The following is a 26,506-nucleotide window of genomic DNA, read 5'->3' as shown; positions in this document are numbered from 1 at the left end:
AACACCAGTGAGCTGATTCTGGCCAGCCTGTTGCAATACGTGGCTTCCCTAGAGGAGGAATACGTGACTTCTATCTCAGAGCCACAGACCAGTCTCTTAATGACTGGATGTCCCCACCACAAAATCCCTCCTGACATTTCCCCCTTTCCTTTTTCCTTTCCTAATTTCAACCCACAGCTGGCACTTTCAGCTCTTAATTCCCTGCAATAAGTACTCACCCCCTACTGTATTTTGACCATACCATCTTCAGGTTTTGTATTTGCTGTACTAGATTTATTGTTCGCCATCCCTACTGTCTTTGATTAGCCAAGTTTTGCATCCAAAAGGAGGCCTAAGTCAAATGTATCGTTCATGGGCTGTTTATCCCCATCTGTTCATCAGTTTTCCCAAACTCCCTGAATCATGCTGGTGAAGTGAAAACCGTTGAGTACAAACAGATGCTGCTGCAAAAGGGGGTAGATGATCTGAAGCAGAACTGGGCTGGCAGCCTAAGCTAAACACTTTTCAGCTAATTTTTTTAGTATCGAACTGTCTTCTACAAGAATTATCCAAGTGGCAGACCTATCTTTTCTCTATAAACATGTGGGCAAACTGGATGATTTGCACAAGAACACACACAAGCGCTTCCTTTCCTGTTTTTTGCAATTTGATTTTTATTTAAATACCTCCAAAGCATTGTTAATGTACATTTTCTTCTGGTTCATGAGTAACAAGCATTTCTAAGTCTCAGATAAGATCCCTGTACAATTTGTGTTTGTAATTATATTTTGAATCTCATTTTTACATGTTCAGTTCCTGAGCCAAATAGTATTGACTTTTCATTTTGAATGATGCTACACAGAACTGTAACGCATGCTCGTACCTTTCAGTTAAACAATATTTTTAATGGATGTTCCTGTGTTTATTGTTCAGCATATTTCCATGAGATTACAGACTGTATGTTTTAGTTGAGTTAACAGTCTCCATAAAGTTGCTTAGTGCAAAATCCATTGTTTTTTTTTTAAATGTTGCTGCATAAAAAAATAGTTTACAACAGAAATTGTAGGTTATTTCATGGTCTAGAATGCATTAAAGGCATAAAGTCATGCACATGTCAGAGAACACGATATTTACAAATCTGTACAGTTTCTGTCCTTCTTTATTTACTGTGGCTCTTGCCAGGCAATCAGGTTCAACTCTTCTCACTCTGAGGTCAAATTCTCCAAGGTAACATATAGCCGTTGTCTAAACCCGCTTTGTTTCCCTTACCAGCACTGAGGTTGACGGCTGTATGTCTGACGGGCCCAATTCTGCACTCCATTTCATAAAGTCTACCTTCCATGGAGTCAGAGACGGTTGCCATTGTGACTCAAGGCAGAACACAGAAACGTGTGAACTCCACCCGGTCGCCTTCTCTTACTCCAGCATTTTGGTGTGTGGAATTACTGGCATATTTTGGCTAAGGCAGTACAATAGAGTGGCAGATGAATCTATTTCTGACCTGCAGATTATTCACAGTTGCCAGTCTTTCTCCTGTTCATTCAGAAAGGTAAGGAAAAGTATTTTGTGCTAAACTCACCAGAACTATATTAAGCGATTCTAGAAAACATCCTCCCCTCTCTCCCTGTTTATTTTCAGAACTGCTGGATATGGAACACGCTGTTAGAAAAGCCTCCGTGTGTTTACACCAACACCCAGCCTAAAAGCCAAGTGGATGCGATATCTTTCTCTTCCAGGTTTTGCTTTATCTTTAAAACCACAATAAGCAGCACTCAAGATGGATACCCATCTCCCACAGCCAGTGTCCACCCCAGGCACACCTCCAGCTGATGGAAGAGCAGAACGGAGAAAATCAGTCCTTCCACAGAGTTCGTATGGCAGAAGTATCATATGTGGCTTCAGTTGCCAGAGGTCTACTGGCTGTGAATCAGTGTGAAATTCAGCATCTTGGCCAGTCGGTGTCCTGTTCAGAAAAGCAGCCGACTTTATACAGGGTTCCCCTGGAAAGTGCTTTATCGCTGTTTGACACCGTGATAAGAGGCTCTTCATCATAACACCTGGAATCAAAGGTGCTCTGACTCCTCTCCTGCTGATACTCAAGGAAGAATGGCACTTACAGTATTCTCCGAATTCCAGGGAGACATCATGAATTCTATAAAAAGATTAGTATAACAACGGCACTTCTTCACTAAGGCTAAAAGAACGTCTTCCAGAAAAATAGCGTAATGATCCAACATTGGTGGCTTGTTAAATTCACAATGTTGAAGAAAAGTACCTTAGTAATCATTGCAATACTATCCATTAAAGTATGGTAGCAAATAGTTTTTCTTTTTAAGACACATCAGGTAGTAATTTGTTACGGTGGTTTATCCTGACCAGCTTGGGCAGGTTCTAAAAAAGGAACAAGCACCAAATGTGTGGTTGCTCCAAAAACATCCTTCTCCCCTCCTTCTTCCCCTCTTCCACTGAGAATAGACCAAGAAGGCCTGACCAGCCCAGCCATTACATTATAACCAGGTAACACAGAAATTAATCAATTAATTTATTATTAATAGGAGCAAAATGTGAAAGCGGAACAAATTTTAGATGTACTACCAAGCACACTGTGTCCTGCTGGTGTCTCCAAAAGACCCTTGTGATAACAATGTACAGATTCTTTAACCCTGAAAGGTCGAATATACTAAACTGTGATTTCAAAAGGATGAATCTTTTCTGTCTTCTATGTTCTTCTAGCATTCTGTTTTAATTCTGCTTTCTGCACTGCTGGATTTTAGCATCCATGAGTCATGCGATCCTTCTAGCATCAATAGGTTTTTCTTCCGATTTCTAGCATCTCTGCCAAAAGACCCCTGGTTAGACTTTCTGCATTTCGATGTGCTGCTGGTGGTAGTGGTGGTAGCAATGATGTCTGGGTTGACACCTTCCATTTAGTTTATAGACAGAATTTTTCTGCTGCCGTTTTTTGAAAAACCACACAGCCAGTACAGCTGCAACCAGTAACAAGCAGAGAAGAATCACAATTACTGCTATGATGGCACCTTTGCTGGACTTGGGGCAATCCTCCCCTTCACACGGCTCGGAAGTGGGGACAGGCTTTTCTCCAAGGCCCTGGGTGAGATTTTCTTGCTCAGCTGATTCCTGGGACGATGTATCAGTAACGATATCTGGAGCTGGTGCAGTGGTTGCTACTTGTGCTGGGTAGCTGGTTGTTTCTTCTGGTTCTGCATACGGAGTGTGATCGGAGGGGCTGCCCATCACAGAGGTTTCTGACACAGACATTTTTAAGCTGGTTATGTAAAACAGCATCGTTGTACCAGGCTCCTGAGTCATAGTTTCCAGAGATGTAGTTGGGTGGTCCCATGCAGCATCATCATAACCTCTGCTCATGCTTAAGTTCTTCAGGCCACTCACTGACGTAAGTGGTATCGGTGTCTCATTGGCTCCTTCATCATCCGTCCTTGTTGTTGCTGCCACAATCTGTGTTAAACCCTCCTCTGGGGCTGGGCTACCATTGCCTGGTTTTCTTACTTCAACGTGATTTGGCTGGTCAGGTGTGAGGACGATGTCGTCTTCTGTTCCCATCGAGCCATCAACCTTATCCCCCTCCTCTTCGTCATCCTCTACCACTTCTTGTGTTACTGGATAGCCATCTAGCCATGACTCGTCAGTAATGGCAACTGCATCTATCTCTGCCTTTGTATCATTAGTCGTGAGAATGGGTCCGATGGGGAAATCCTCACTGTCGTAAAACATTTTGGCACCAGGTTCATCATAAGCTGTCTTCACTCCAATGCGGTTGTCACCTTCAGAAAGCTGTGCTTTAGTGGAATCATCTGTCTCCTTCTCTGATTCAGGCTCACTGAAAGCCTCTGATGGAAACCAAAACAAGTTTTTTTGGCTTAGGAGTGAGACGGGGGACTCGGTTGGTGCCCTGCTTCCTTTTTCAGAAGTGTCTGTGTCCTGAGTAACACCTCCGGTACCTTCAGTTCTTCCTTCCTTTGAACTTTTACTGAAGGAAAGCTGTTCTTGCTCCTGCTCGATTTCCTCTTTGCCATTTATGTGTTCATTCTCAGCAATAGGTATCGATCTGTCATCAGGAAAGTTATCTTCATAGTCAATGTGTGCCTCAGTTTCATCTAGAAACATTAAAAAAACCCACAAAAGCCAACATTTAATTTCTCCAGAGAACTGGGCTCATTTGTCACAAGAAGCCAAGAAGAAAGGTGCAATGAGGAGGAGTGACTTTTAGACTGTTTTTCATTCAGTGTCATTGTTTATTTGAAAAGGGAACGGGCCACCATAAGCTGACAATCAATATCAAGTTGTTTTTTTTTAAAATCAAGATAGGTGTCAATGCTAACTGCTAATATCTTATCTTTCCAGATTTAAAGATGTACACAAATAACTTACTATCTGCAGTTAGAGGATTTTCTTCAACTGCTTATTGCTTTCTCAAACCTTTGCTCTCCCTAACATGACTCTTTTTGCCAGACTTGAGGAAAAATTTTCATCATATTCAATTAAGAAATGGGTGTAGAGAGGAACGTATAGCAAAAAGTGATCAATTACAAGTTGGACTTTAAACAAACAAACAAACCAGAAGTTTTACAGCAACTTCATCCCTTTTGAGCAAGCTGATTTTAAAGGATTACATTCAGTACCATATATTCAATTTTTTATCATTATACTGCTTTTCTTCGATGACCTTGGTGTTGCAGTGATATGACACCTGGGGCCAGATGGCCTGAACAGTATTTCTCATTCCATGAGAGCTCTTTAGAGCTGCCTGAGGAAGACCCCACCACCAAAGCTGATACTGAGTTCTGCTCATCTGCATCTGAAGAAACTAAGGTGCACCCATGACTGCAAGAACAGAAAACTCTGTCTCTGACACTTAAAGCCTAATGCCTAGGTATCAAGGTAATACCACCTGTAATCAGCTGTCAGGCTTCCAGTTTTAAGAAACTGAATGTTACCAAAAAGAAAAGAGAAAAAAACCCCAAAACCAAACCAGAAAACTAAACCAAACCAAACCCAAAACCCCCCACACCAACAAAAAACCTGAGTGCGACAGAGGGGTGGATTTATCACAAAATTTGAATTTGATTTCAAAATAACTCCCCATGCCTCAACAGACCTACCACTCATAGCAAAATAGACTTTACTCGATGCATGAATCTAAATGTTTGAATTTGAATGAAATAATGCATTTTAATTTATGTTTCTTCCGCTCTTCTAAAACCTTAGCTCAATGAAAAATTTTCCAAACTAGACAGGGTGGTTGATTTTCAGCTCACACAAGCTCTACTCCATAGAAAGTTGATGTAATTGCTGATATATATGCTGGCATTAAAAGTCCTAGAAAACAGTGCCTTGGGATATGGAAAATAAAACAAACTGAATCATGGTGAGAATTTTTCTTTTTAAGAGAGTGTTTAGTCTTTCATGAAGACAGTGAAGCAATAGACCTGGCATGACACAAGAAACAAGGAGTTATTAGGAGAAGCTGTATTACAAATCAATGCATTCATAAAGTCTTATCTATTTTTGCCTTTTTACACTCAACCAACTTTGAATCATATTTTCATCTGGGGCCCAACTCAGTTTCCGAATGAGTCACATTCTCCTTGGAGACTGCTTCCCAGACTTCTGGCGGAGCCATATTTGGTCTAGTCTTAAGAAAGATTAGAAATATTGTCAAACCAGTCTAACCAAAAACACTTAGTGGTGATACAGCTCACACCAGCTCACTTTTTGCCAGAACAGCTTAAGCCAGGTGCCAGAACAGAATGAGTATTAGCAAAAGGTATTTTTCTTGGAATAGGGTCCAGGTCTACCAGAAACCAAAGCAGTTACACTGTGGAAACCGAAATGTGCGACACAGCCTGTGAAGTGCTAATACCTCTGTGAAAGCTATCGTGCGTGAGAATTGGATGTTCTCAGCAGGTCCTCTCCTCTCACAGCAGGGGTGTGGGGTGAAACCTCCGCACGATAACACAGTGCCAACAACGGACCCCTCTCCCTCCCGGTCCTGGTCCCCTCATCCACTTGTGTAATCCTCTAGATCCTCTCTGTCCTCTGCAAAGCAGGAAAACCCTTCTGTCTGGTGCAAAGATGACTTAACAGATGGGGGAATCCAGCTCTCAGCGTGGAAAGCTTCCTGGTAGGACTCTCACTTTCCTAATTAATCCTAAAATCTTTTCCAACAGTCTTCCATTAATGACTAGAGGGTACCTCTGAATGCCAAAGCATGTCAGCCACATATTCATGATGCTCTGTGTGGCACTGGCCACTGCTACATAGCACTTACACAAGCCATCAAATGCTAGCCTCACTTTGTCCCTTCTCTCGCTTTCCCTTAGGGATTTTTCTCCCTGGTGCTCTCTTGGCATGGGAACAGTGCCTCGAGCAATTTTGTCACCTTACCATCCAGACTCCTGCACACCTGCTTCACTAAAGTCCAGTGTCTCTCAGGACAGCCTGTGTCTGTTTGATATATATGAACAGGAATGTCATGATGTGAGAACTCACCATGTACCAACTATGATGGCCCCTGTTTCCTCTTTTGAGATGAATCATCACACCAGCCTGTCTTCACCTGTACGTCTCCTGTACCTCTACTTTTGCCACTCATTTACTTGTCAGAATGTGTCATCCAGCTGAGGATGAAACATGGATTTTTACTTTATGGTGTTCTACTGCATGCACACGCATCCATGAACAAAAATTACACCTTGTATGCTTGTGGTGTTTCCTCCAGACCCATTCTTTAGTTAGCGATATGAATGGGCGGCTAGTATTCATCTCATTGACCGTTATGGATCATTGATAAATGCTTAATGGATGCAGTAATATGCTTTTTATAGAGATTGAGGCTTTTCCCCTTTAGCATCTCTCCTGCCACTTACTTTCAGCCCTTAAGAAGAAAGTCCTGCGGAGGCATGTCAGGAAAGAGCACATGCTCCTAGGAAAACATGAGTCCTCAGTCCATCAGAACATGTTAAGGGTCTGTTGAACCATCAGTCAAGCCTCCATCAAACCTGCTGTCTTTGGGCCTGATCCTGCACGTATAGAAATGAATTGGTGCTTTCTTAATGTCCAGCTGAGGGAAGAAAAAGCCCATTGTAGTCTAAAGAGAGCCCGAGATCAGAGCTCATTATGCCCCGCTCGTCACTGCATAAGGGACTCTTGTTCCTTCCGACAATCAGATTGTGACCCGAGTTGTAAAGCTGCTATAATGTATTTTCATATGCAATCTCCCATATTTGCATAGTTTATAGCAAGGACTATCAACATAGCTAATGTTAGCTTATGGGATACCAGAATGAAAGCAACTATTGAGCGCTCTGACCATCAAAGGAAACACAGACCCCCTTACTCTGAAGCTTTGATTTATATGATCCTGAACTGACTTACACAGTAATAATACTCTATTCTTTCTCCTGGGCCTCAGACCTTCAAACGGGGCTTGGTTTTAGTGAGTTTGTGTTACCATGACAATCTTTTAAGTCAGACGTGAGCTTGATTTTCCAGGAACAGATTGCACGACTTTTGCACTCCTTTTTGCTCACCTCCTCAGCAGTTTCTGGAGGTTTCCAGCTCCCTGAATTTTAGTGTCAGCACTGAAAAGCAATAACCAAAGTAGATTCAGCTCCACCTATTATACAAATAGTTGAAACCTTTATTTATACACATTTTTAAACCAGCTAGCAACTGATTTAAAAGCGGTTGCATCTTCCTTCCTATCCAAGCAGGTCTGGTTCTAAGAGGACCCAGCACCAAAATTAATTAGTCCAAGACCAAAATCTTTCTATATTTGGTCATTGTGACATCTTACCCCTACCCTTCTCTGGCAGACTCCAGGATCAGTGAGTCTTGATTCACTGTCTGAGGGATTACCGGGGCTGAAATGAACATTTTACAGCAGCAGATGCTGAAATGGCATGCTACCAAAGATGTGAAGCTCATTTAAAAGGTAAAATCCTTTTAATTTAGCCTTGTCCTTTCTGGGAAGCATCCAATCCTAAAAAGTTTTCATCTCCTTCAACTTTTGACGCTAATGTGAAAACAGTAACCAAACATAGAAACAGGCAATTCCAGAGAGCCTGGTTTTCCACACTCTAGGATCCGTTTAATTTTTCTTCTAGATAGCATATTGGCATCCAAGCTCTATTTTGAGTGTTGCTATTTTGGACAACCATAAAGTGCACTGCATACTTTGTGGATGTATTTTTGGAGTACAGGAAATTGAAACTTGATTCTATGTAGACCATCATCATAAACATTTCTACTGTATAAAAACATCTTTATTCTAAGAATCTCAAAGTAGTTACAGAAAACATGAACAAGCCTTTAAAGGTGGGAAGGAAAAGAGCAAGTAGACCAACCTGCCTAGATTGGTCAGATTTGTGACCTACAGCATCCCAAAGGATTGTCCATTTGGCTCAGATCAGGCACATGGACACACTTCTCTCAAATCAACCAGAGTATGCTAGACAAAAATTGTGTTGCCTTTTGTCTTTTGCAACAGCTACAAGAAGGTGGATGACTTTTATTCTAGCAGAAAGTCTGCTAATATAAATAAATAACCCATCATAATATTTTTAACTAATTCAATTTGGCAGAATCAGTTCATGCCAGATCAATAATTTACATTAATCTAATACAACCACTCAGTGACAGACCTGAAAAAAGAACCAAAGTTTGTCATCACATTTGTTTTGACAGGCCACGGACATATTTTGTTGCTGATCTTATTTGTCTGTCACAATTCTCCATTTGCACTCTCAGAAGGAAAACCAAAGCATTCCTGAATAAGATCGAAAACCAGAGACGTTTTGTTTTACCCTCCCCATTAAAAAAAGTGAAAGAATTAAATGGTGCTGGCTAGTCATGCTTACAGACCACATGGATGTGAATCAATGCTGTTCTTGAAAACTCAGAAAGCAGCGTCTGAAGTCATGAGAACAGTTGAACCAGGCAAAAAGACTGGGAGCTGCAGATGGAGCTTTCAGAGGCGGTCAGAGTCGGCTGAATCCTCCTTACACAGAAATCAGAAGGACGGTCCCCCGTGCGGGAAGGTTAGACCAGCTCTGAACACACCAGACAAGTATTCGAGAGTTGACGCTGGAGAGATTCCTTAGATGTGCAGAAGATACGACCTCTCCTGCCACAAGCTCATAGCTGCCACAAGCTTATAGCCAAGGGAAAAGGATAAATATCTGACATTCTTCTTAGCCAGTTTTAGGGCAGAGATGTGACATGATCTCCCAGCCATCTCATCTGTCTTTGAGGAAGCAAATTCTCAAGGATGCAGCCTAATGCAGTGCAGTCCTGACACATACACACACACACATCCTGAAATGTTAGTATTAATGCTTCTGATACCGAACCTATGGTTCCTTTTGGGAAAAAAATACAAGTGTCACATAGCAACAGTCACTTCAGTCTCTGTGCCTGCAGGACAGCCACAGCAAGGCATGTACACCTCTGCTCTCAGACCTTACCACAATGCCAATCTTCAGGATATATTTTGTGAAACAAATGTGTTCTCTCCATTGAAATAGCAAAAATAATAAACTGCAAAAACCATGTATTTCCCTGTTTTCTGCTTAAGGTTGCTTTGCTGGGTTGAATATCCCTGTGTTTTCAGCTGGAACACAGTGTCTTTTCATGATGAGAAATTGTAGGAAACACTAACTATACAGAGACACTTTTTTTCTTTAAAAGCATCTTGACTAAAAATTACAGTCCATTACCTGGTGTGCGCACTTTACTGTACTTTACTTTATCCAGAATCCACCTAATATAACCCCAAAATTATTTTGTTCATCTATGCCTATAGCCAAGTTTTGCCACATATTTTATTTTGGATTATAGGTGTATTGATGCATAATATACTTTTTCCATTTAATTTACAAATCTGCCAGCTGCATCGTTGTACATTTACATCCTGGGTGCCAGAGTGGACCATATCTCCTCTGACTGAATCAAAACAGAGAGGAAAGATGATCATAAAGCTACTTCAAAGGACGTTTAAGTGCTATATTTAGACGCCGCTACGATGACAGTTCTTTGCCTTCGTATTTGCTCTGGGTAAACAACTGGGAATGTAAAGCAATGTTTCTACACAAGCGAGAGAAAAAGCCAATTATTGCTATTTAGTCTGATATTCTGCTCGGACAGCTGGGCATGAGAACGTGGCCATTACCAACCCATACAGTAACAGGCAGCTGTAATGCCTGCAAGTCTCAGAAAGCTTTATGAAGCTGGATAAACATCACTTTTGCATTCGCGAGGTGGAGTAAGCAGCAGAGAGCAGTCCAGTGGCTTGCCCCTGGCTCAGAGACAGTGCCAGATGTAGGAACAGGCCTTGTATCTTTGCATCCTCTGATGGGAGTTTTTTCCCTGTGGTCCAGCTGTGTTGTTGTGAGAGCATCGGGTCCATTTCCCAGTTCCAGTTGCTCACCCAGCACGGGTGCAGAACAAGGGAATTGTATCATCCAACCAGCCTCTAAAGATAGCACTTAGTTCATTGCAGTGGCTTCACGACCATCTTTCCTCTGAAGTCAGCCAGTCAGGACAGGAATGGCCCACTCTGCCCACTCTGCCAACAGGGATATAGCATCTCCATTAAGTCCCATCATTAACCTTCATGATAGGGAAGTTACTCTCTTGCCCCAAAGTGCTTAAAAAGCAGTGTGTGTGCTGGCTTCTGCAGTACTTAATTAATAAATATTGCCCTCTTTTCTATGGACCCAAATTATCTGTCGACTGCAAATCAGGTTTCTTTTAATTGAATTCCATGTTTTGTTCTTTTTAGCTGAATTATTTTACTTTTTTTTTTAATAATGAACACTTGTATCACACACTTCTGTCTTCCCGTAAAGCCTCCTTTCCTGAAAAATTGTGATCAGGAGGATTGAATATATAATTACTAATTTAACACATATTGTATTTTCTTTCCCAGGTCCTTAAAGTGTTTGAAAAACATTAATCAAAGGAAGCCCCTCAGCATGAAGTCTACATTTAAATAACTTTAGAAATCATAATTCACAATATTACATCTGCTCCCAAGTTCCAGTGTTGATGTTTGTGATTTTACAGCCACACTTTCCTATTTCTTTTAAAAATATTTTTCTCTCCCCTGCGGCTGTGTGAAAGTCTCAGGCAAAACAGTGGAAACAGACCATTTATCCAGGGAAAATAGTGCACCACACACAACTTAAATGGCCTGATTCTTTCCCTGCCTTACTTCGGTGTAATACAGTTCTATTTCTATGTGTGATAAAGTCAGCATTTTCACTAACCTCAGTGAAGGAAAAAGAAGTAGCAGTTTGGTGCGGTTTATAGGAAATTCAGACCGGCTGGGTTATCAGATGCAGATACTCTTTTTCCTTCTCTGCATCCAATCTCCTCCTCCACTCCCTGCAGTATTTCACTTAAAGCATCTGAACTGCTGTTTGTAAGAATAGTTCTGGAAGCTGAAATAGTTCAGAAAGGTGTTGGAATTTTTTTTTTTTTTTTGTATGCCTGTACCATTTGGATATGTTTGAATATCTGGTTCCCTGGTGCACAGACATGATCTGTTTCTACTAAGAACAAGTTTGACCTTTTCTCATGATTATCCACTGCCTGGTGGTGTATATTCATGAGTAAAAATAACTCCTTGCAAGTCCCTGGGCATTAAGGAATATACAGGTTCTGAAATGGCTATGCTAACTCCAGTCCATATAGATAACTCAGCTACCCAACAGCTGCCCATTCCTTTGCTTAAAATTTATTGGTTTTGACAGAAATATCATCTTAAAGGTGTGACATCTCTCTGAAAAAAATAGTAAGAAACTCTGATGACTGTTCTCAAATACTGGAAAAATTGTGAGGTCTATGCATCGAGCAGGGTAACGTGAGAAAGGGAATGAGAAAACAGAATTCAGATTGCATCCACATCTGAACCCATGGTACTATTTAGCTTATGTTTAAACAAGGAGAAAGTTAAAAGTTTGTTGCAAAATTTAACTAATATATAAAGGTGGATTTTCTTGAAGGTTTAAATTAAGGAAATGTCATTATTATAATTTCTCAGAGCTTTTGAATTTTACTTCTGGTGGATGTTTTTTTTAATAAAAGCCTGATTCCTTGAGTCAAGTTATTTGATAAGAAAATCCACTTTCATTCCTTTTAATGGAGTGAATATCTGGGTAGATACTGTTGAGTTTGTAGACAAAAATCCTGAAAGCATGGTATGAGATAAAAATTGTATGCCTCTTTATTGGGGCTTTCTTTTTTTAACTTTCTTTTTTACTTTTTTTTACTTTTCCATCTCACTGCTTAGCTTTAACCTGAACTGTATTTCTGCCATTCTGTTGCAGCCACCTTCTGTGGTGTGGGCAGCTCTCTTAACTCACACAGGTCTTTAATTCTCCTAACTTACCAAAAGGAAGCGGCATTTGTCATACATGTAAAGCCAGAAGTTCAAAAGTACTAAAGCAACTAGCAGGAAAGGGCTAGTAAAAGCTCAGATCAGCCAAACTATCTTCGTATAAGCCATTGGACAAAGTCTGGGGCTTAAAAGATGGACAGCTATTGTATTGCCCATTTTGCATCCCAAATAAAAATCCAAGAGCACCTAAAGGATGGTCAGCTCAGTTTAACCTAGAAAACAAAATGAAGTGGGGGGAGCTGCATGTGGGGCTGCTGTGCCCTTGAGAGGTATTGACCCCTGTCCCCATGGGGCCACAGCACCACCACGGCATCTTGACTCTTCTGTAAGGGGGATGCGATCTCAGGGACTCAGCCCGTAGCATCACATGAAGATGTAATGCTAAATGGTGATGAAGCCATGGACAGCCTCAGCCTGTCTGTGGTCAGGCAAGATGCTATTTACGTGGTTAGTGCATGGCTGCAAAAAGACGCCGGCTTTTCTCTGTGCTTGCTCTGGGTTCCCAAAGGTGAGAAGAAACACAGAGTTCTCATTTCTGTAGCAACTCTGTGGCTTCGTGTGAAAATAAACACAGCAGAGAATATACAAAACCTGCATTGTATACTTTGTCTGGTAAACAATGTCTCTGGCTCCCCGATGCTGCCGGGGCATGGCTTTTGAACTCCTCTGGAAAAAATACCTCTGGTATTTCTTGTAATGTCCGTAGTAATCCCATTGCTTGAGTAAACAAAATAAGTACATTGAAAAGTTACAAACTTTGTCCAGTAAACAGAATGAGCACGTACAAGATTGTGAACAACTGATTTCCACAAAGGGGCTGATTCTGATATTAATTACACAGGTATTTAATAACCTTTCCATAGGTTATGCTCCAGTAATTAAAAATTACGTTCAGTACTAAAGAAAAAGGGTATTGGGGGGGTGGGGGGTGGGGGAAAGAAGGAAGATGGCGAACTGGAAGGAGGAGGCAGGAAGGCAGGAACTGAGCGATAACCCTGGGATAAGACTCGGTGAATCCCTGAAATGGAGTCAGCAGATTAAAAAAAAAATAAAATAAAAAAAAGATGACATAAAAAGTTCCATTTAAAATTGTTGAATGGCTTCCAACACCCAGGAAGAAACTTTATGCTCATATCAGTATGAACAATTTATCTTCTCCTGTGGTTTACTGGAGATATCTACCAACGGGATTGTAACAGCCCTGTTGGGCCAGCTAAGATGCTGATGGTCTAGTCACCAGGACCACACATGCCCAGGGGACACCCCTGCAAGTTTGAAACTGTGTCAGTTGGGCTGAGGATGAGAGGTTGCGACCTCCCGGAGGGATGCTCCGTGTGCTGGGTGAGCTTACCTTTGACACAGGCCTGAACCTGCCCGTACCACTCCCCGCAGCTGTCGCAGAGCAGCGTGAACGCTGTCTCCTTGTTGCCCATGACATACCCCTGGGCGCAAACGTACAGCAGCTCATCCCCCATTTCAAAGCCAGTGTGGCCATGCAGGATGGTGTGGGGGAAGGACGGCGGGTCCCCGCAGGGCTTGTCTGAAAGGAAAAAAGAAATGAGATGGTAGAGACCTTGCAATAGTCTTTAAATGCAGTGCTAACAGCGGAGCTGGAAGAGTTACCCTAAGGACAAACTTACACATGTCCACAGAAGCCATACATCTCATCTGATTCATGCCCTTGTCCTCCTTCATAACTATTTTCAGCTGTAATTTGGAAGGTATACATTGGGCTGTAACTGGTATGGAATAACCGTGATGTTATTGATGTGTAGCAGTGATCCATCTTGAGGGGCTTTGTTTCCAATAAGTCAGCCCAGGACATCAGCCTACAGCTGCCTCCTCTGCCTGCTTCTACAAAGGCTAACAAAGGTTTGGGTAGGTTGGGACTGGCAGGCAGAAGCGTGGACACAGTAATTTTTCTTAACGGCAAGAAAGCTTGTGAAATTGTTTAAGACTGGTGTTTTGATGTCTACCGCACTGTAGCAAGCAGGCAGGAGCTGAGCAATAACCCAGTCCACATTCACAGGAAGAAAAGGTCCAGGTGGACACCAGCCATTCTTCAGACTATTTCTAATCTTCTAGTCTTTCTCAGAATCAAAAGTTTCTTCCCAGATACTCAAGATTCCCACATTTTCAGTTAGAGACACCCTAAAATAAGCAGTGACTTTGCTCTTCAACTGAACAACACCCATGGGTAACGTAGCTCTGCTCTCTGTGAGAATCTGAAGAGCTAGATTTATCAGGATATAAAATCTAACAAGATGTTTGATAATATTTCTGCTGCCAGCACCAAAAGCCAGGAAGCAAAATTTACTATAAACAACAACAAAACTGATTTGAGATTTTGTTGCATGGAAGAGTGCAGAGAAGATGCGGGCAGACAACCGCCAACACCAGTGTAAACTGAATTTTAACTCTCTTTTTTCAGGTTTGAACAATCTTGGCTATTGTTAATCAGGTAGGGCAAAATCTAGAGAACTTCTAAGCATTGCGGTTTCTTTTCTCTCAAAGGTCTTCCTCTCTCAGAAGTGCTCTTCTGGAGGGGGTTTCCGTGTCCCCTTTTCCCCCAGATTTTTTACAGTCCCTTTTGGAATAGACATCTTTGCTAACAGAAAAACAAAGCAAGCAACAAAAACCTTATAATTCAAGAACATGATTTTACCAAGAAACGCAATGGACAAAGTGTGCAGTGCTGGTACAAATAAACACTTCTGTATTCTTTCTCAACACTGGGATTTTTTCCAGTGGTTCTAGAGCCCTTAGTGACTGTGGAAAAGAAACAAACAACTGTCCCACTTGCCAAAGATACTGAAGATTCAAAATGTGCTTTTGACCTGATAAGGAACAACAGAAAATGAGAAGGCTGATAGGTTATAGCTCAGGATTTCTGGTAATTATATGGGATACGGGAAACTTAGGGCCAGATCTGTGTTCTAGTATTGATCTCTCCTGTTGGAAGAGCTTGCCTTGGTACAAAACCCTGATTGCTTAGTAGGCTAAGCAAAGATTATGTTTCTTGGGAAGGCTTTTGTTTTCAAGCTGGAGAAGTGACCTCCAAGACCTAGCATAAGGAGAAACATCTTCAAAGAGCATCCTTGGTACTTTACTGGAGTCTGCTTTTAGGACAGCATCAGCACAAGATCTTACAAGCAACATTTCCACTGACACAAATTCGTGCTCAGGGTTTTCAATGGGTAACAGTTTCGACAGGAAAGCTTTTTCACTCTACTTTCTGCAAAAGCATAGGCTTTCCTGCTTTTGCTCCAGGGACATTCTGCAAGATCCTTGTGAGTCCTGGCAGCAGCTTTTCCCATCATTTATCCACTTCTGACCCAGGCATAGGTAAATAGATGTTTATTTAAAAATCTGATGTATTTATGTTGCCAGCTGTTTACCTTGTAGTGAAATAAACATCCATGTTCTGTGAAAGTTCTTTTGGATCAGGCTTTTAGAAATTGTCTGATAGACCTGACTAACCACTGCTCAACTGGCTATGTGAAAAGCATTTGCCACTAATTTAAGGGACAGGCTACTGAAGTCAAAGCTTTGAAGTCTATTCTCCATACTGTACACATACATACATACTGTCTAACAGCTTCAGAAGTTAGTGGGAGTTACGCACACACACACACTGACAGAAAAAACAAGCTCTTGAGGCTACACAAAGCTCAGTTTATGTATAGTCTTATGAAGGCTTGGCATCTGAGGAAGTGAGGAGCAGTTAGCAGCTAATGCCTTTCCTGTGAACTGGTCGGATGAATAGAGATTGATGTGGATGAAAGGAATAAAAAAATATTTTATTGCCTCATAGGAAGGCCACAGACCCCTGCGTTTCATGTACTTTATTTATGTAGCTACTTCCATCGGTACAAATGGGAGCTGTGTATCTGCTCTGAGGGAAGTATTGATCCCAGGGCTGTATGGGACAATTATATGTTGGAGGGTATTCTTATCTACAAAGCCTTGCTTCTTAATCCTGTGGCCAGAGGAAGCAGAAAAGTAACACTTACATTAGTTAAACATGGCAAGCACATTCAAAAAGCACTTTATAACCTTCCAGGAAAGAAGAAAGCTGAAGGGAGCTTTACTGTAAAATTTGGCAACAGATGTAGTAACAGAGAATTATGAGATCCTGAAAGAGAGATCCGTCTGACGTGTGACGTGAAAGAAAAGCAGAGATTTTAAAGATGTTTATGAGCACTGTATGGACAACTTCTGACTCTCTCATATGAGACTTTGCAAGGTCATGTCTTTGCTGCAGAGCCTAAGTGACAGCATGGACAAGCCTAAGGGAAAGCTGATACCCTGCAAAGACATACTCAGGTTCCTACATCCTTTTTGCTGCTGTCCTCTCCCATGTAAGATATACAGGAATTTTCTGGGTTGCAGCATCTTACAACTTCTCATCCTGCTGCAGTCTCAGTTGCTATGACAATTCTTGCTCAGCCTTTTACCAAACCTGTTCTTTCTGGTACACATACAGAAGCGACAGCGGCACAGCAGCTCATCAAACTGAGCCGCTTCTGGGGACAGGCTTCAGGTTTTAGTCTGCAGCCTTTGTACCAGGAGCTGGCAAAGCATGGGCTTGTTTGGAACGACAGCCTGTGCTCAGTGCTGGCATTCAGGCCATATTCTTGCTGGAAGAGAAGAGGCAGATTTGGGCCATGAAGCGTGACAGAGGGTGTGTTGGCAGCAGCTTGTCATGTAGAGGAACAGTAATGCTCTTTGTCAAGGTGGCTACAGGGGTTGCCTGGGGTGGCGACACTGGGAGATCAGGACTGGGCTCCTCCAGTGCTGAACTCTCCATCTGCAGCACTGCTTTCCCCCTCATCTACCCTCCAGTAAACCAGCATATTTTCTTAGTGCTTGCTAAAAAATAAGCCCAATGCATGCTTCCCAGTAGAAGAGCCTGATGTGCTTGATACTTGGGCCTCATCCAGCAGATCTCATGCTCTGCCTGGTCATGTGTGAGGTCACATCTCAGACCTGGAAACTTGGAATCCAGTTCTGGACATTGTGACCCTTACTGGGTTTGCCACATATTGACAATGAGGTCAAACACCTAACAGGGCTCCATACATTGACAGCTGACCTCCAGTAAGCAAGGATGGATTGGGTCACACAGTGGGACAGCACAGCACAGATCTAAGGCAACGCTGAAGGACACAGAAGATCCTCGTGTCAGCAGTACTTTGGCACAGATTGTCTCTTGGAGTGAAAATCACCGCCACAGTCAATAAAGAACTCAGTACACATGGGCAGAAATCAGGGCAGAGTCAACATCTGACAAATGAATGGGAATAAGAGGCAGAACAAAAATTTCAGTGTTGAGCAAGGGTATGTTAGAGCTAGCGATGACTCTGGTTACAGACCTCTTAGAGACTCGGTAACTATTTTTTACAAGGGACAGAAGATGCCTCTTGTTAACTGAATTACAACATTAAGTCATGATTGGCTTTTAGGAGTTATGGCCCCTCCAAATCATAACTTTAACTCCAAACTGTGTTGGAAGGAGTTTGTGACAGCTGACTTCTGGCAAGGAGTTGACACAAGTCACCTTAAGAACACAGCACCCCTCCTCCCCAGTCCAGACTCCTCCAGAAGCATCTTCTTGATTTAAACTACAAGCATCCCACCAGTTTGTAATGGTTTTTTTGAAGTGTCTTGATAAAATACCGTCTACAGAAAGGAGAGTCTAACATGAATGCAAAAAACTCATCAACGTGAAAAAGATGCAGCCTTCAGCTTTCCTGCCGCCTGGCAGAACTGGGACTCTACCGAAACCTGATCATCTGCAATTGTTACTTTAACTATGTATCACGCTCTGAAAGCTGACATGAAACATCCTATTTGACGTAAAACATCCCATTACAACTGCCTGATTCAGTGTTTTTCCAGAGAGACCACTGGAATTTATAGGATATCATCTCGTCATTAAAAAAATGGAGAACCCAAGTCTTAATGCTCAGCCCTGTGAAAGCTGAGTGTGGATGTTTGTTTTTCTTCTTGATTGCAGAGACACTAAAATATATGGATTTTTTCTTTTTGGATAAAAATATTAGTACAAATAGAGTACAAAGAACCAAAACTCAATCACAGCCAGTGTAAGTGATGCTTGTAAGCTACCAAAGTTTGGATGCCAATACCTCTTTCATCAGATAGGGCTTGTAAGAATTTATTTAATGACATCACCAGGTAGCTGGAAAATCAGTCAGCTATACACAAAGCTCTGGAAAAGAAAACTGTAGCAATGAAAAACTTCACATCCACAGGAAAGCATGGCAAATACAAAGAAATGGTTCAAATATTACATAAAGCAAATCGCAGTTTGCTTGCTCTTGCAAAATACATTTAATGTATTTGCTATATAGAATACACTAATTTATTTTTTTCTTAATGCTGAAAAAGGCAAACTGAAATATGTACATAAGCCATCAAACTTGGATGGGAATCTAGAGCCAGCAGTTGTGTTTAACAAAGTTTGATTTGCACGTATGCTGTATGTTACTACAAGTTGCTGCCTGTTTAGTTTTTCTATGGTGGCAGTAAATCAAAGCCTTATGGAATAGAGATCTTACTTGTTGCCTTTAAATATCAGTGGGTCACTGAAAGAAAGAACCACTAAAACTTGGAGTTATTAACAAAGAGATCTTCCCTTTGTTGCATTTAAAAAAAAACAACACAAGAAAGGGAATTGAGAGGACATATGAAAGTGAATGGTATACAGCCCTACAACAAAAAAAGAAAAAATTAAATAACACTGGTAGGAAGAATCCCAGTTTTCTGTTTTTCTTGCTTTATCCCTTTTATACTCTGAGGCATTTTCTTATGGACTTTGATATAGAATAAATGCACATTCTGTGGGCCAGATCTGACTTATGTGTGATACTCCATTTTCAGAACAGGCAGAATCTAATATATTTTTAGGTAATTTTTGGCCCTCGGGGCTAAGAGAGCAACTTTCTGATCTAAGTAGATACTGAGCTGATACAAAGTCATCTTCCCTACTCTAATGGCTGTGTAAAACATTTGTTTACAAGAAACTGAGAAGACATTTCTCTTGTACCGTGAAAAGTGCAGCTATACTCAGTGTTCATAAAACATTACAGCTACATCTCTCCCTGTCAAACATAACTCTTAGTACTGGTCCCCTGTAAAATATAACTGCTGGTATCAAAGATCGCTGTGGTTTTTCTGTGTGGACGCAAAAAAATCCATTTCAGAAGCACAAAAAAGGTACCTTGTATTTGTAAAAGCCTGATCCTGCGAGCACGCCCGGAGCTGCTGCTGGCATCTGAGCATTGCCCCGGCTGTTGAGGCATGCCGAGGCATGTGCTTAAGCAATTCGACCAAAATAATTTCCATGGTAAATGTTAACTGAGTAAAGATTAATTATAAATCAAAGCCTAAGGAGGGAATTTTGTGACGGTTTGTACTAGAAGTTTCATGGTGGTTTGAGAAGCCTTTTGCACAACCTGAAGAACCGAAAATAGAGTTATGAAGAGTTACTACCATCAGCTTCAGTTTCTGAAGAAGAGCAGGCTGATGTGCCCATTCCCCTTGTCCATCCTCAGCCTGCCAGGCTGCCTGAGCCTTTGGCTGAGCCCAGCCAAGCCTGACAACGAGGGCAAGCTGCTGGGTGTCTGCTCGTTTTGGTAAGATGAGTTTAAAAGAGGAAAGAGCCAAAGCTGGGTGTCTTTTCCACGGGGTCAGGCACAGGTAGGACTCAGCTGTAACCTGTCCCCACAGGCAGTGCTGGCCAGCCATCCTGCACTGCATACAGGTGAGCAAACCGCGGATTCATACCCCTAAGGCAGCCACAGCCCCCTGCCCAGCCAGCTGTGCCTGGACCCTGCATGGAGCTGGAAGAGCCCTGAAGGCAGGGGCGTGACGGGTAGGGGGTGAGGTTAAGAAATAATGGAGAAAGAACCAGATGAATTTTATATGGAACTGCAGATTATTGGTTGGATGGATATGGAAGAAATGAAAGGGCTTTTGGTTATTTTGCATGGGGACATCGGTCTCAGTGCAAGAAACCTGGGATTTATCACTTTTGGCAGGGCAAAACAACTTGCTTTTTGTACTTGATACATAGGTATTAATGCTATTGTAGTACTGTATTATAATTGAAATTGTATCAATTAAGAGCAACGTCCACTTTTCTAAAAGAAAGAAATAACTCAGGAGGCTTCACATAAGAAACAAGTCACTAGTCATAACTTAGATGTGCAGCTAGTAGCTGCAGGTACAAAATGACAGAACAGACACACTGTGCCTGAGGCTGTGGTGCAGGGTTTGCTGTTGCTGCTTTATGCTGGGTATTTACTTCCCCAAACTGGAAGTGCCATTCCTGAGGCATACCATGCTCTTTCGTCAGCCAACATTTCTCTGTACTGTGAAAACTACGGCTATACTCAGTGTTCATAAAACATTACAGCTACATCTCTCCCTGTCAAACATAACTCTTAGTACCGGTCCCCTGTAAAACATAACTGCTAGTATCAAAGATTGCTGTGGTTTTTCTGTGTGCACACAAAAAAATCCATTTCAGAAGCACAAAAAAGGTACCTTGTATTTGTAAAAGCCTGATCCTGCGTTACTGTGTGTTATGCTTGCATGTTATGGCTACTAACCTTTCTGGACTTTGCTCTTTTCATACCAACTACAGACGAGGCTCTGCCACACAAATTTGCTTAAGCCTTTCTATTCAAACATCAACTCTGCGTCCAAAATGTTTTATATATTCAAAGAAGAGAGGACCGGATTGTCATCCAGAAATGTTTCTGTGTGTAAGGACTGTTGGGTGAGTACACTGGAATGATCATCCCATTCTGTCACCAGGAAACGCCCTGACTTGTACGAAACAAGTTGTTCAGAAATCGTGTCTTCTTTGCAAAAGAGCCAAATTTTCCCCTGATAGCAAAAAGATAAAGCAAAGGCAAAAGATATGCAGTTTCTGAGTCCTGTGCAGCATTCCCTTCCAACTAGCACTGGCAGACTGCATTCTTATCATCACCTTTACTGCCTCTTTACTGCCAGCAGTGACCAAATGCAAAAGGCAAACAGCTCCTTCCCCGAGACCCAGCATCTACGTGTGAGCTCAGACACAGGCAGGTGGAAAGAGACAGGGGAGCACAAGGGCACAATGGAACAATAGCGGCCAGAGCAATGATTTCAGCCTCCCGCAGCTGTCCCACCCACGGCAAGGTTTTTCTCGAGGCGGGGGGGTGATGACAAAAGGGAGATTTGAAGGAGGACAATGAGAGAGTTTTGCAGATGTTTACAGGGAGCTGCTCCCATATGTGAGGAGCAGCATGGAAGACAGCACAAAGGTGCTTGTGTGACAACACTAGCAGCAGGGTGACGGTGCTGGCATCACTCACAGCAGCACGGAGCCTGGGGTTGGTATCACGAGGGCTGCTTGAGACGATGGTCGGTCAAACTGTCATTGACTAGGTGCACACCAAATAGCAGCACCTCTTCCACATTTCACTTCAACCATGTTTTCATTCCCATTGCTGCCACTGTTTATCAAAATGCCCACCCCCGTGCTGTGAACTTGTTATTCCTCAGTAAATGCCACCCGCTTGTCCCTGCTTTTCTTGGAAATGAGATGCAAAACTTCACTGCAGATATCAACAGTGTTTCAGGCGTTCCCAAACTTCTTTACACAACCCTGCCTACCAGTAACAATTTGCTTTTTGCCTTCAGAATCCAGCTTTGCTTGTGGGCTACACCATTTGAATATCAGAAAGTTTAAGCATCAATTTACATTGGAAATAATTTGGTTTTCAGAATCATCCATGATGTATCAGTGTCCCTAGCATGCTGGTCTACACTTGTTAACAAAACAAACCCCAAACAAAACTAATCTGGAGGCAATAAAGTTATTTGCATACAAATGTTGTAAATGGATAGATATGGAACAGCATGGTGTTCCGCAGTTGGAAGCCAGCTCTCTGAGTTACATTCAGTTACAGTGCTGGGTATGGGAGGTGCTTCAGGTTATACTGGTGCCAGGTATATTTCTTTCTGTAAACTGTGTTCTGTGAACACCAAAATGGGTTCTTTCAGATCAGTAGTGCCGTTTGAACTTGCTAAACTGCAGCAAAGGCAAAAGATAATGCAATTTATTTCCTGCAATCCAAGTCTTTGCAGCAGTTGGCTCACCTAGCGGGTGATTACTGTAAAGATTTATTCCTTAACGTTCCCTCTTTGCCTCTCATCAGTAGAAAAATTGAAGGCAAAACTTTTAATGTTACAAGACAGCGATGACTGTGCATTATTTCAATAGTATTATCAATGCTGACCTTCGTCCTTTACACAAAAAGCATCATATTGGTCATTCACAAAGGGATCGGTTTCAATTTTAACATCAATGGCTTTCACGCTCTGCTGTTTGCTGCCCGTCTTTCTGCATATAATTGTCCTAAAATAAAGAAGAAGAAGAAAAAAATAATCAGAAATCTTCTGGAGTTGTACATGCAGGTGAAATTTGGAGATCTTTTATCACAGTAGTCAGGCTTTAGCCTCAGCTTAACTGTTTAAGAGTTGGCACAGAAGGCATTAGTGTGGGAAGATCTATGAAAAAAGCCAAGGGAGAATTAGAGGTAATTAAAAAAGTGTTTGCTGTAGACCAGTTCAAAGCATAGGAAGCAGTAAAAAAAATGTTTATCTTATATTCTGTAATACTTCTTAACATCAGAACAAGCCCCAGAGTATCTAAGGCCACATTCTGCTCTCACATTCCAGCAACACAGATTCCCACCAATGGCACCCAGATAAAAATTAACAGAAAACTCAAGATTTTATCTGAAAGGTTATAAACCATTAGCATTTTATGTTATAAGACCATTAAAGTTGTATATTTAACTGCTCAAAAGCTAACACAGGCCAACTCAGAAAATTAGAGTTCTTGGAAGAAAAACTGCTTGCTTGTTTCTTAACAAGTAATTCCACACCTTTGTGTACACTCCATTTCTCCTGGTTTGGTACTCAGCAGTACCTGATCCATCCTGTTGCCCCTCATAGGCCTGAACAAAGGTAGTAAATCTGTATTTGGTTTTACAACTCTGTGGATACTGAACATGAAGGAGGAGATTACTAATTATCTCTTCTCTCAGCTGTACTGGCTGCTTAAAACTAACAAATAGAAGACAGTTTGTTGTAGAAAACACTGGTTTTACTGTTACACTGAAGGTTACAAAGGCTGGGAAAGTGAATTCAGCCCAGATCTTTGCAGCTGGATATTAATGGTGCAGGGTTTATTTTTTGTGCACAGCAGGTTTGTAGAAGTGCTGCACGGTCAGCTATTCCAGCGAAAGTGAGACAAAAATGCTTTCCACAGAGGAATCCTTCGAGTGGAGGAAATTTATCATTTTGTATTGTGCCACAGCTGAACTAATTTCGCTGTCAGTCCTGCACTCAGTTGGGAGAATAAAATAAATGTTGACTAGCTGCCCATTCACTGAGCGTGGAAAAGATCCAGTGGAAACCCGGCATTTGATCGTGTGCTTAAAATACTGTGTAACAACTGATTTATACAACCGGGCTGAATTATGGTTGTACACACCATCCTCATTCTGGCATGCGTTAGCTTTTGAGCAGTTGAATATGCAACTTTCATGTTCTTTTAATGTAAATAAACAAAAGTGACATGAAACAAGTCATATGGTGGTGGTCACACAGACATTCCAGAATGGTTCCTACCACACTTCTGCTCTGGAAAATGACATGATCATCCCCTGCTGAAAGCCCCTTTGCAATTTCAAATCAAATATGTTTCTTTTGTAAGGAAAACACCCCTTGATTTTTTGGGAGGGCATGTGAAGGACAAAATTATCTGTAAAAGTTTAAAGCCAAGTTTTCTTAGAATTTAATGCATTTAATCCCCAACTCCTCCAAGTCAGTAATCAGGCACCTAGACAGAAGTGATTTGATCTACCAAAGTGAGTTCAGATGACTAGAAGAATCAGGCCATCAATTAGAAAAATGTTGTATGCCTTCACATATCGTTCCACTAGGTCTTACAAGGCGTAAGTAATGACACAGTTATGCCTTCCTTCAAGAAGTGACTTATGTACCTTAATCTTTCCAATAATTACTCACTCACCCAGGTATCCAGGTCAGTTATGCCTTGCAACACTGACTGGACAAATACTGATATGTCTTTAAACATTTGCGCCTTTTTTTCTGTAATTCTGTACTTAACACTTCAGACTCTCTTACAAAAAAACAATCAAAAAACGAAACAAACCCCACAAAGTTCTGAAGGTTGCTGCCATCATAAAATTCTGATCTCTGAAAATCAGGCCACATGCCTTTCCATGCTCAGTCAAGGAATAAAATTTCTGATACTTGGAAGCCACTTTTGAAAATGTTATCTGAATTTTCTGATCTCTAATTCCAGTTTCTATTGGAATGAAATACAAAATACAATGAGTATTTTGCTTTTGCCCAAAGCACTGTAGTTTCTTTACTGTTTCTTCAGTAGGCTAAAAAATTATCTGTGGGTGACACATTCTTGGTGTATTCAGGTCATCTCCAAAACAGGACACCTGGCTCACATGTGAGAGTCTGTACTCGAAGAGCAAGTTTTTCTTTCTTTTTTTTTTTCCTCCCCCAAGTATTGTACAATGATTTACAAGTTTGTAGTTGATAGGATATATGGATTAGTTAATTAATGTTAAGAGCATTTCTTGGCTGCTATCCAATGAGACTGAACTTAAAAATGTGTATCTTGCATATAGTTTTAACATTACACATAAAGAAAGGCTTTAAATGACATTAAGAGTTTTTAAATGTATTTCTCATTAAATTTATTTCCTACATGAATTTTAAAAATCACTGTTCCTATTTCTTCTTTTCCTACCACAGACTAGACCCTGGTTAATCGTCTACTTAGGACTTCAGTTTGGATTTTTGTCATATTAAAATTGATCTGATTAAAACTGTAATTCTGATATTAAAGAAACATACACATGCACATACAAAAACAGAAGAAAAAAAATCTATTTTTTAAGTTTTTTTTTTAAGAAAAAAAAAATCTATCTCACCTCTCCCGTTTCCCCTTCTCTGTCAGTAGTTTCCTACCATGAGCTCAATCCTGCAGGCTTTAAACATCTTCACTGAGATGTTATTACCACTGCTGAAAGGAGCTTCAAGAGTGCTCAGCGTTTCTCAGCAGTGGGTCTAACAATCAGACCTGCAACACCTTTGGCATAGAAATAGTCTCTTTACCCTCAGTAGGATTCCAGGTATGACTAAAAATATACAATAATAGTCCCTTTTCTCTGAGTTCTTGCGGGTGGCTATATGTTTCCCTAAGTCCTAAAATACTAGGTTTTCATCTATAATTATTGATTAAATACATAGGTGTACCTTTGTCCCAATTCTACAAGGTAGGGTTTGACGCTTTTACCTTTGTTACATTTTCCATTGAGCACTGAAAAATGGCTATCAATTCAGAATTCAACATATTTTAAGATTTCTTCAGCAGCAGCATCACCACACTGAAATAAGAAACAAAAACTCCTACTCTTGCCAGCACACTGCTGAGAGGTTGTGGCAATGTGTCACCTAGTTCATTTCTTTACTATGTTGAATTGTTGCACTAGGGCATGCACCATGACTGGGAGAATGCCACAAACTTCGTACGTTTTTTAGGGATACCTCCACCTACCCAGCCATTTAGAAGAATGCAGGGAAGTTTAAATCTGTTTATTGCTATGTTCGTGTAATAACTGAACCTAAAACAGTCTTGCTCGTTACTCAGTGTGTTGTAATCTGATGCTTAGAGCAGTGCAATGCATGATTTTATACCTTGTATTTAAGAAATAGACGTGATTTTATTTGTCCTTCTATGGAGATCTCTTACGGAAGTAGACATGCTTAGAAGAAACATACTGAGTTCAGACTGCAGATCATCCATAATACTCCTCTATATTTAATACACATCTGCTTGAAACATCTATGTGTCCCTGAAAATTACTCTTACACAGCCATGAGCTTACAGTCACAGCATAAACCCCAGTCACACTTACTATCTATAGACCATGTAAGCACCATATACTATCGGTAAGG

At 41.3% G+C, this 26,506-nt stretch overlaps 1 protein-coding gene across 1 annotated transcript in view; it reads right to left on the bottom strand.

The window, feature by feature from the left end:
• Positions 1-640: 640 nt before the first annotated feature.
• Positions 641-26,506, bottom strand: part of SUSD5 (sushi domain containing 5) — a 43,864-nt gene continuing 17,998 nt past the window's right edge. Inside the window, exons 3-5 of the mRNA XM_005443159.3 lie at positions 22,735-22,853; positions 13,773-13,961; positions 641-4,115 (exon numbers count right to left, since the gene is read on the bottom strand). Of these exons, the coding sequence (XP_005443216.1) occupies positions 2,833-4,115; positions 13,773-13,961; positions 22,735-22,853 (1,591 nt within the window). The 3' untranslated portion in view covers positions 641-2,832. The remainder of the gene's footprint in view (positions 4,116-13,772; positions 13,962-22,734; positions 22,854-26,506) is intronic.

Source organism: Falco cherrug, chromosome 4, assembly GCF_023634085.1.
Source record: "Falco cherrug isolate bFalChe1 chromosome 4, bFalChe1.pri, whole genome shotgun sequence".
Taxonomy (NCBI): Eukaryota; Metazoa; Chordata; class Aves; order Falconiformes; family Falconidae; genus Falco; species Falco cherrug.
The sequence above is the reverse complement of the archived record's forward strand: the minus strand, read 5'-3'. Positions and strand labels throughout refer to the sequence as shown.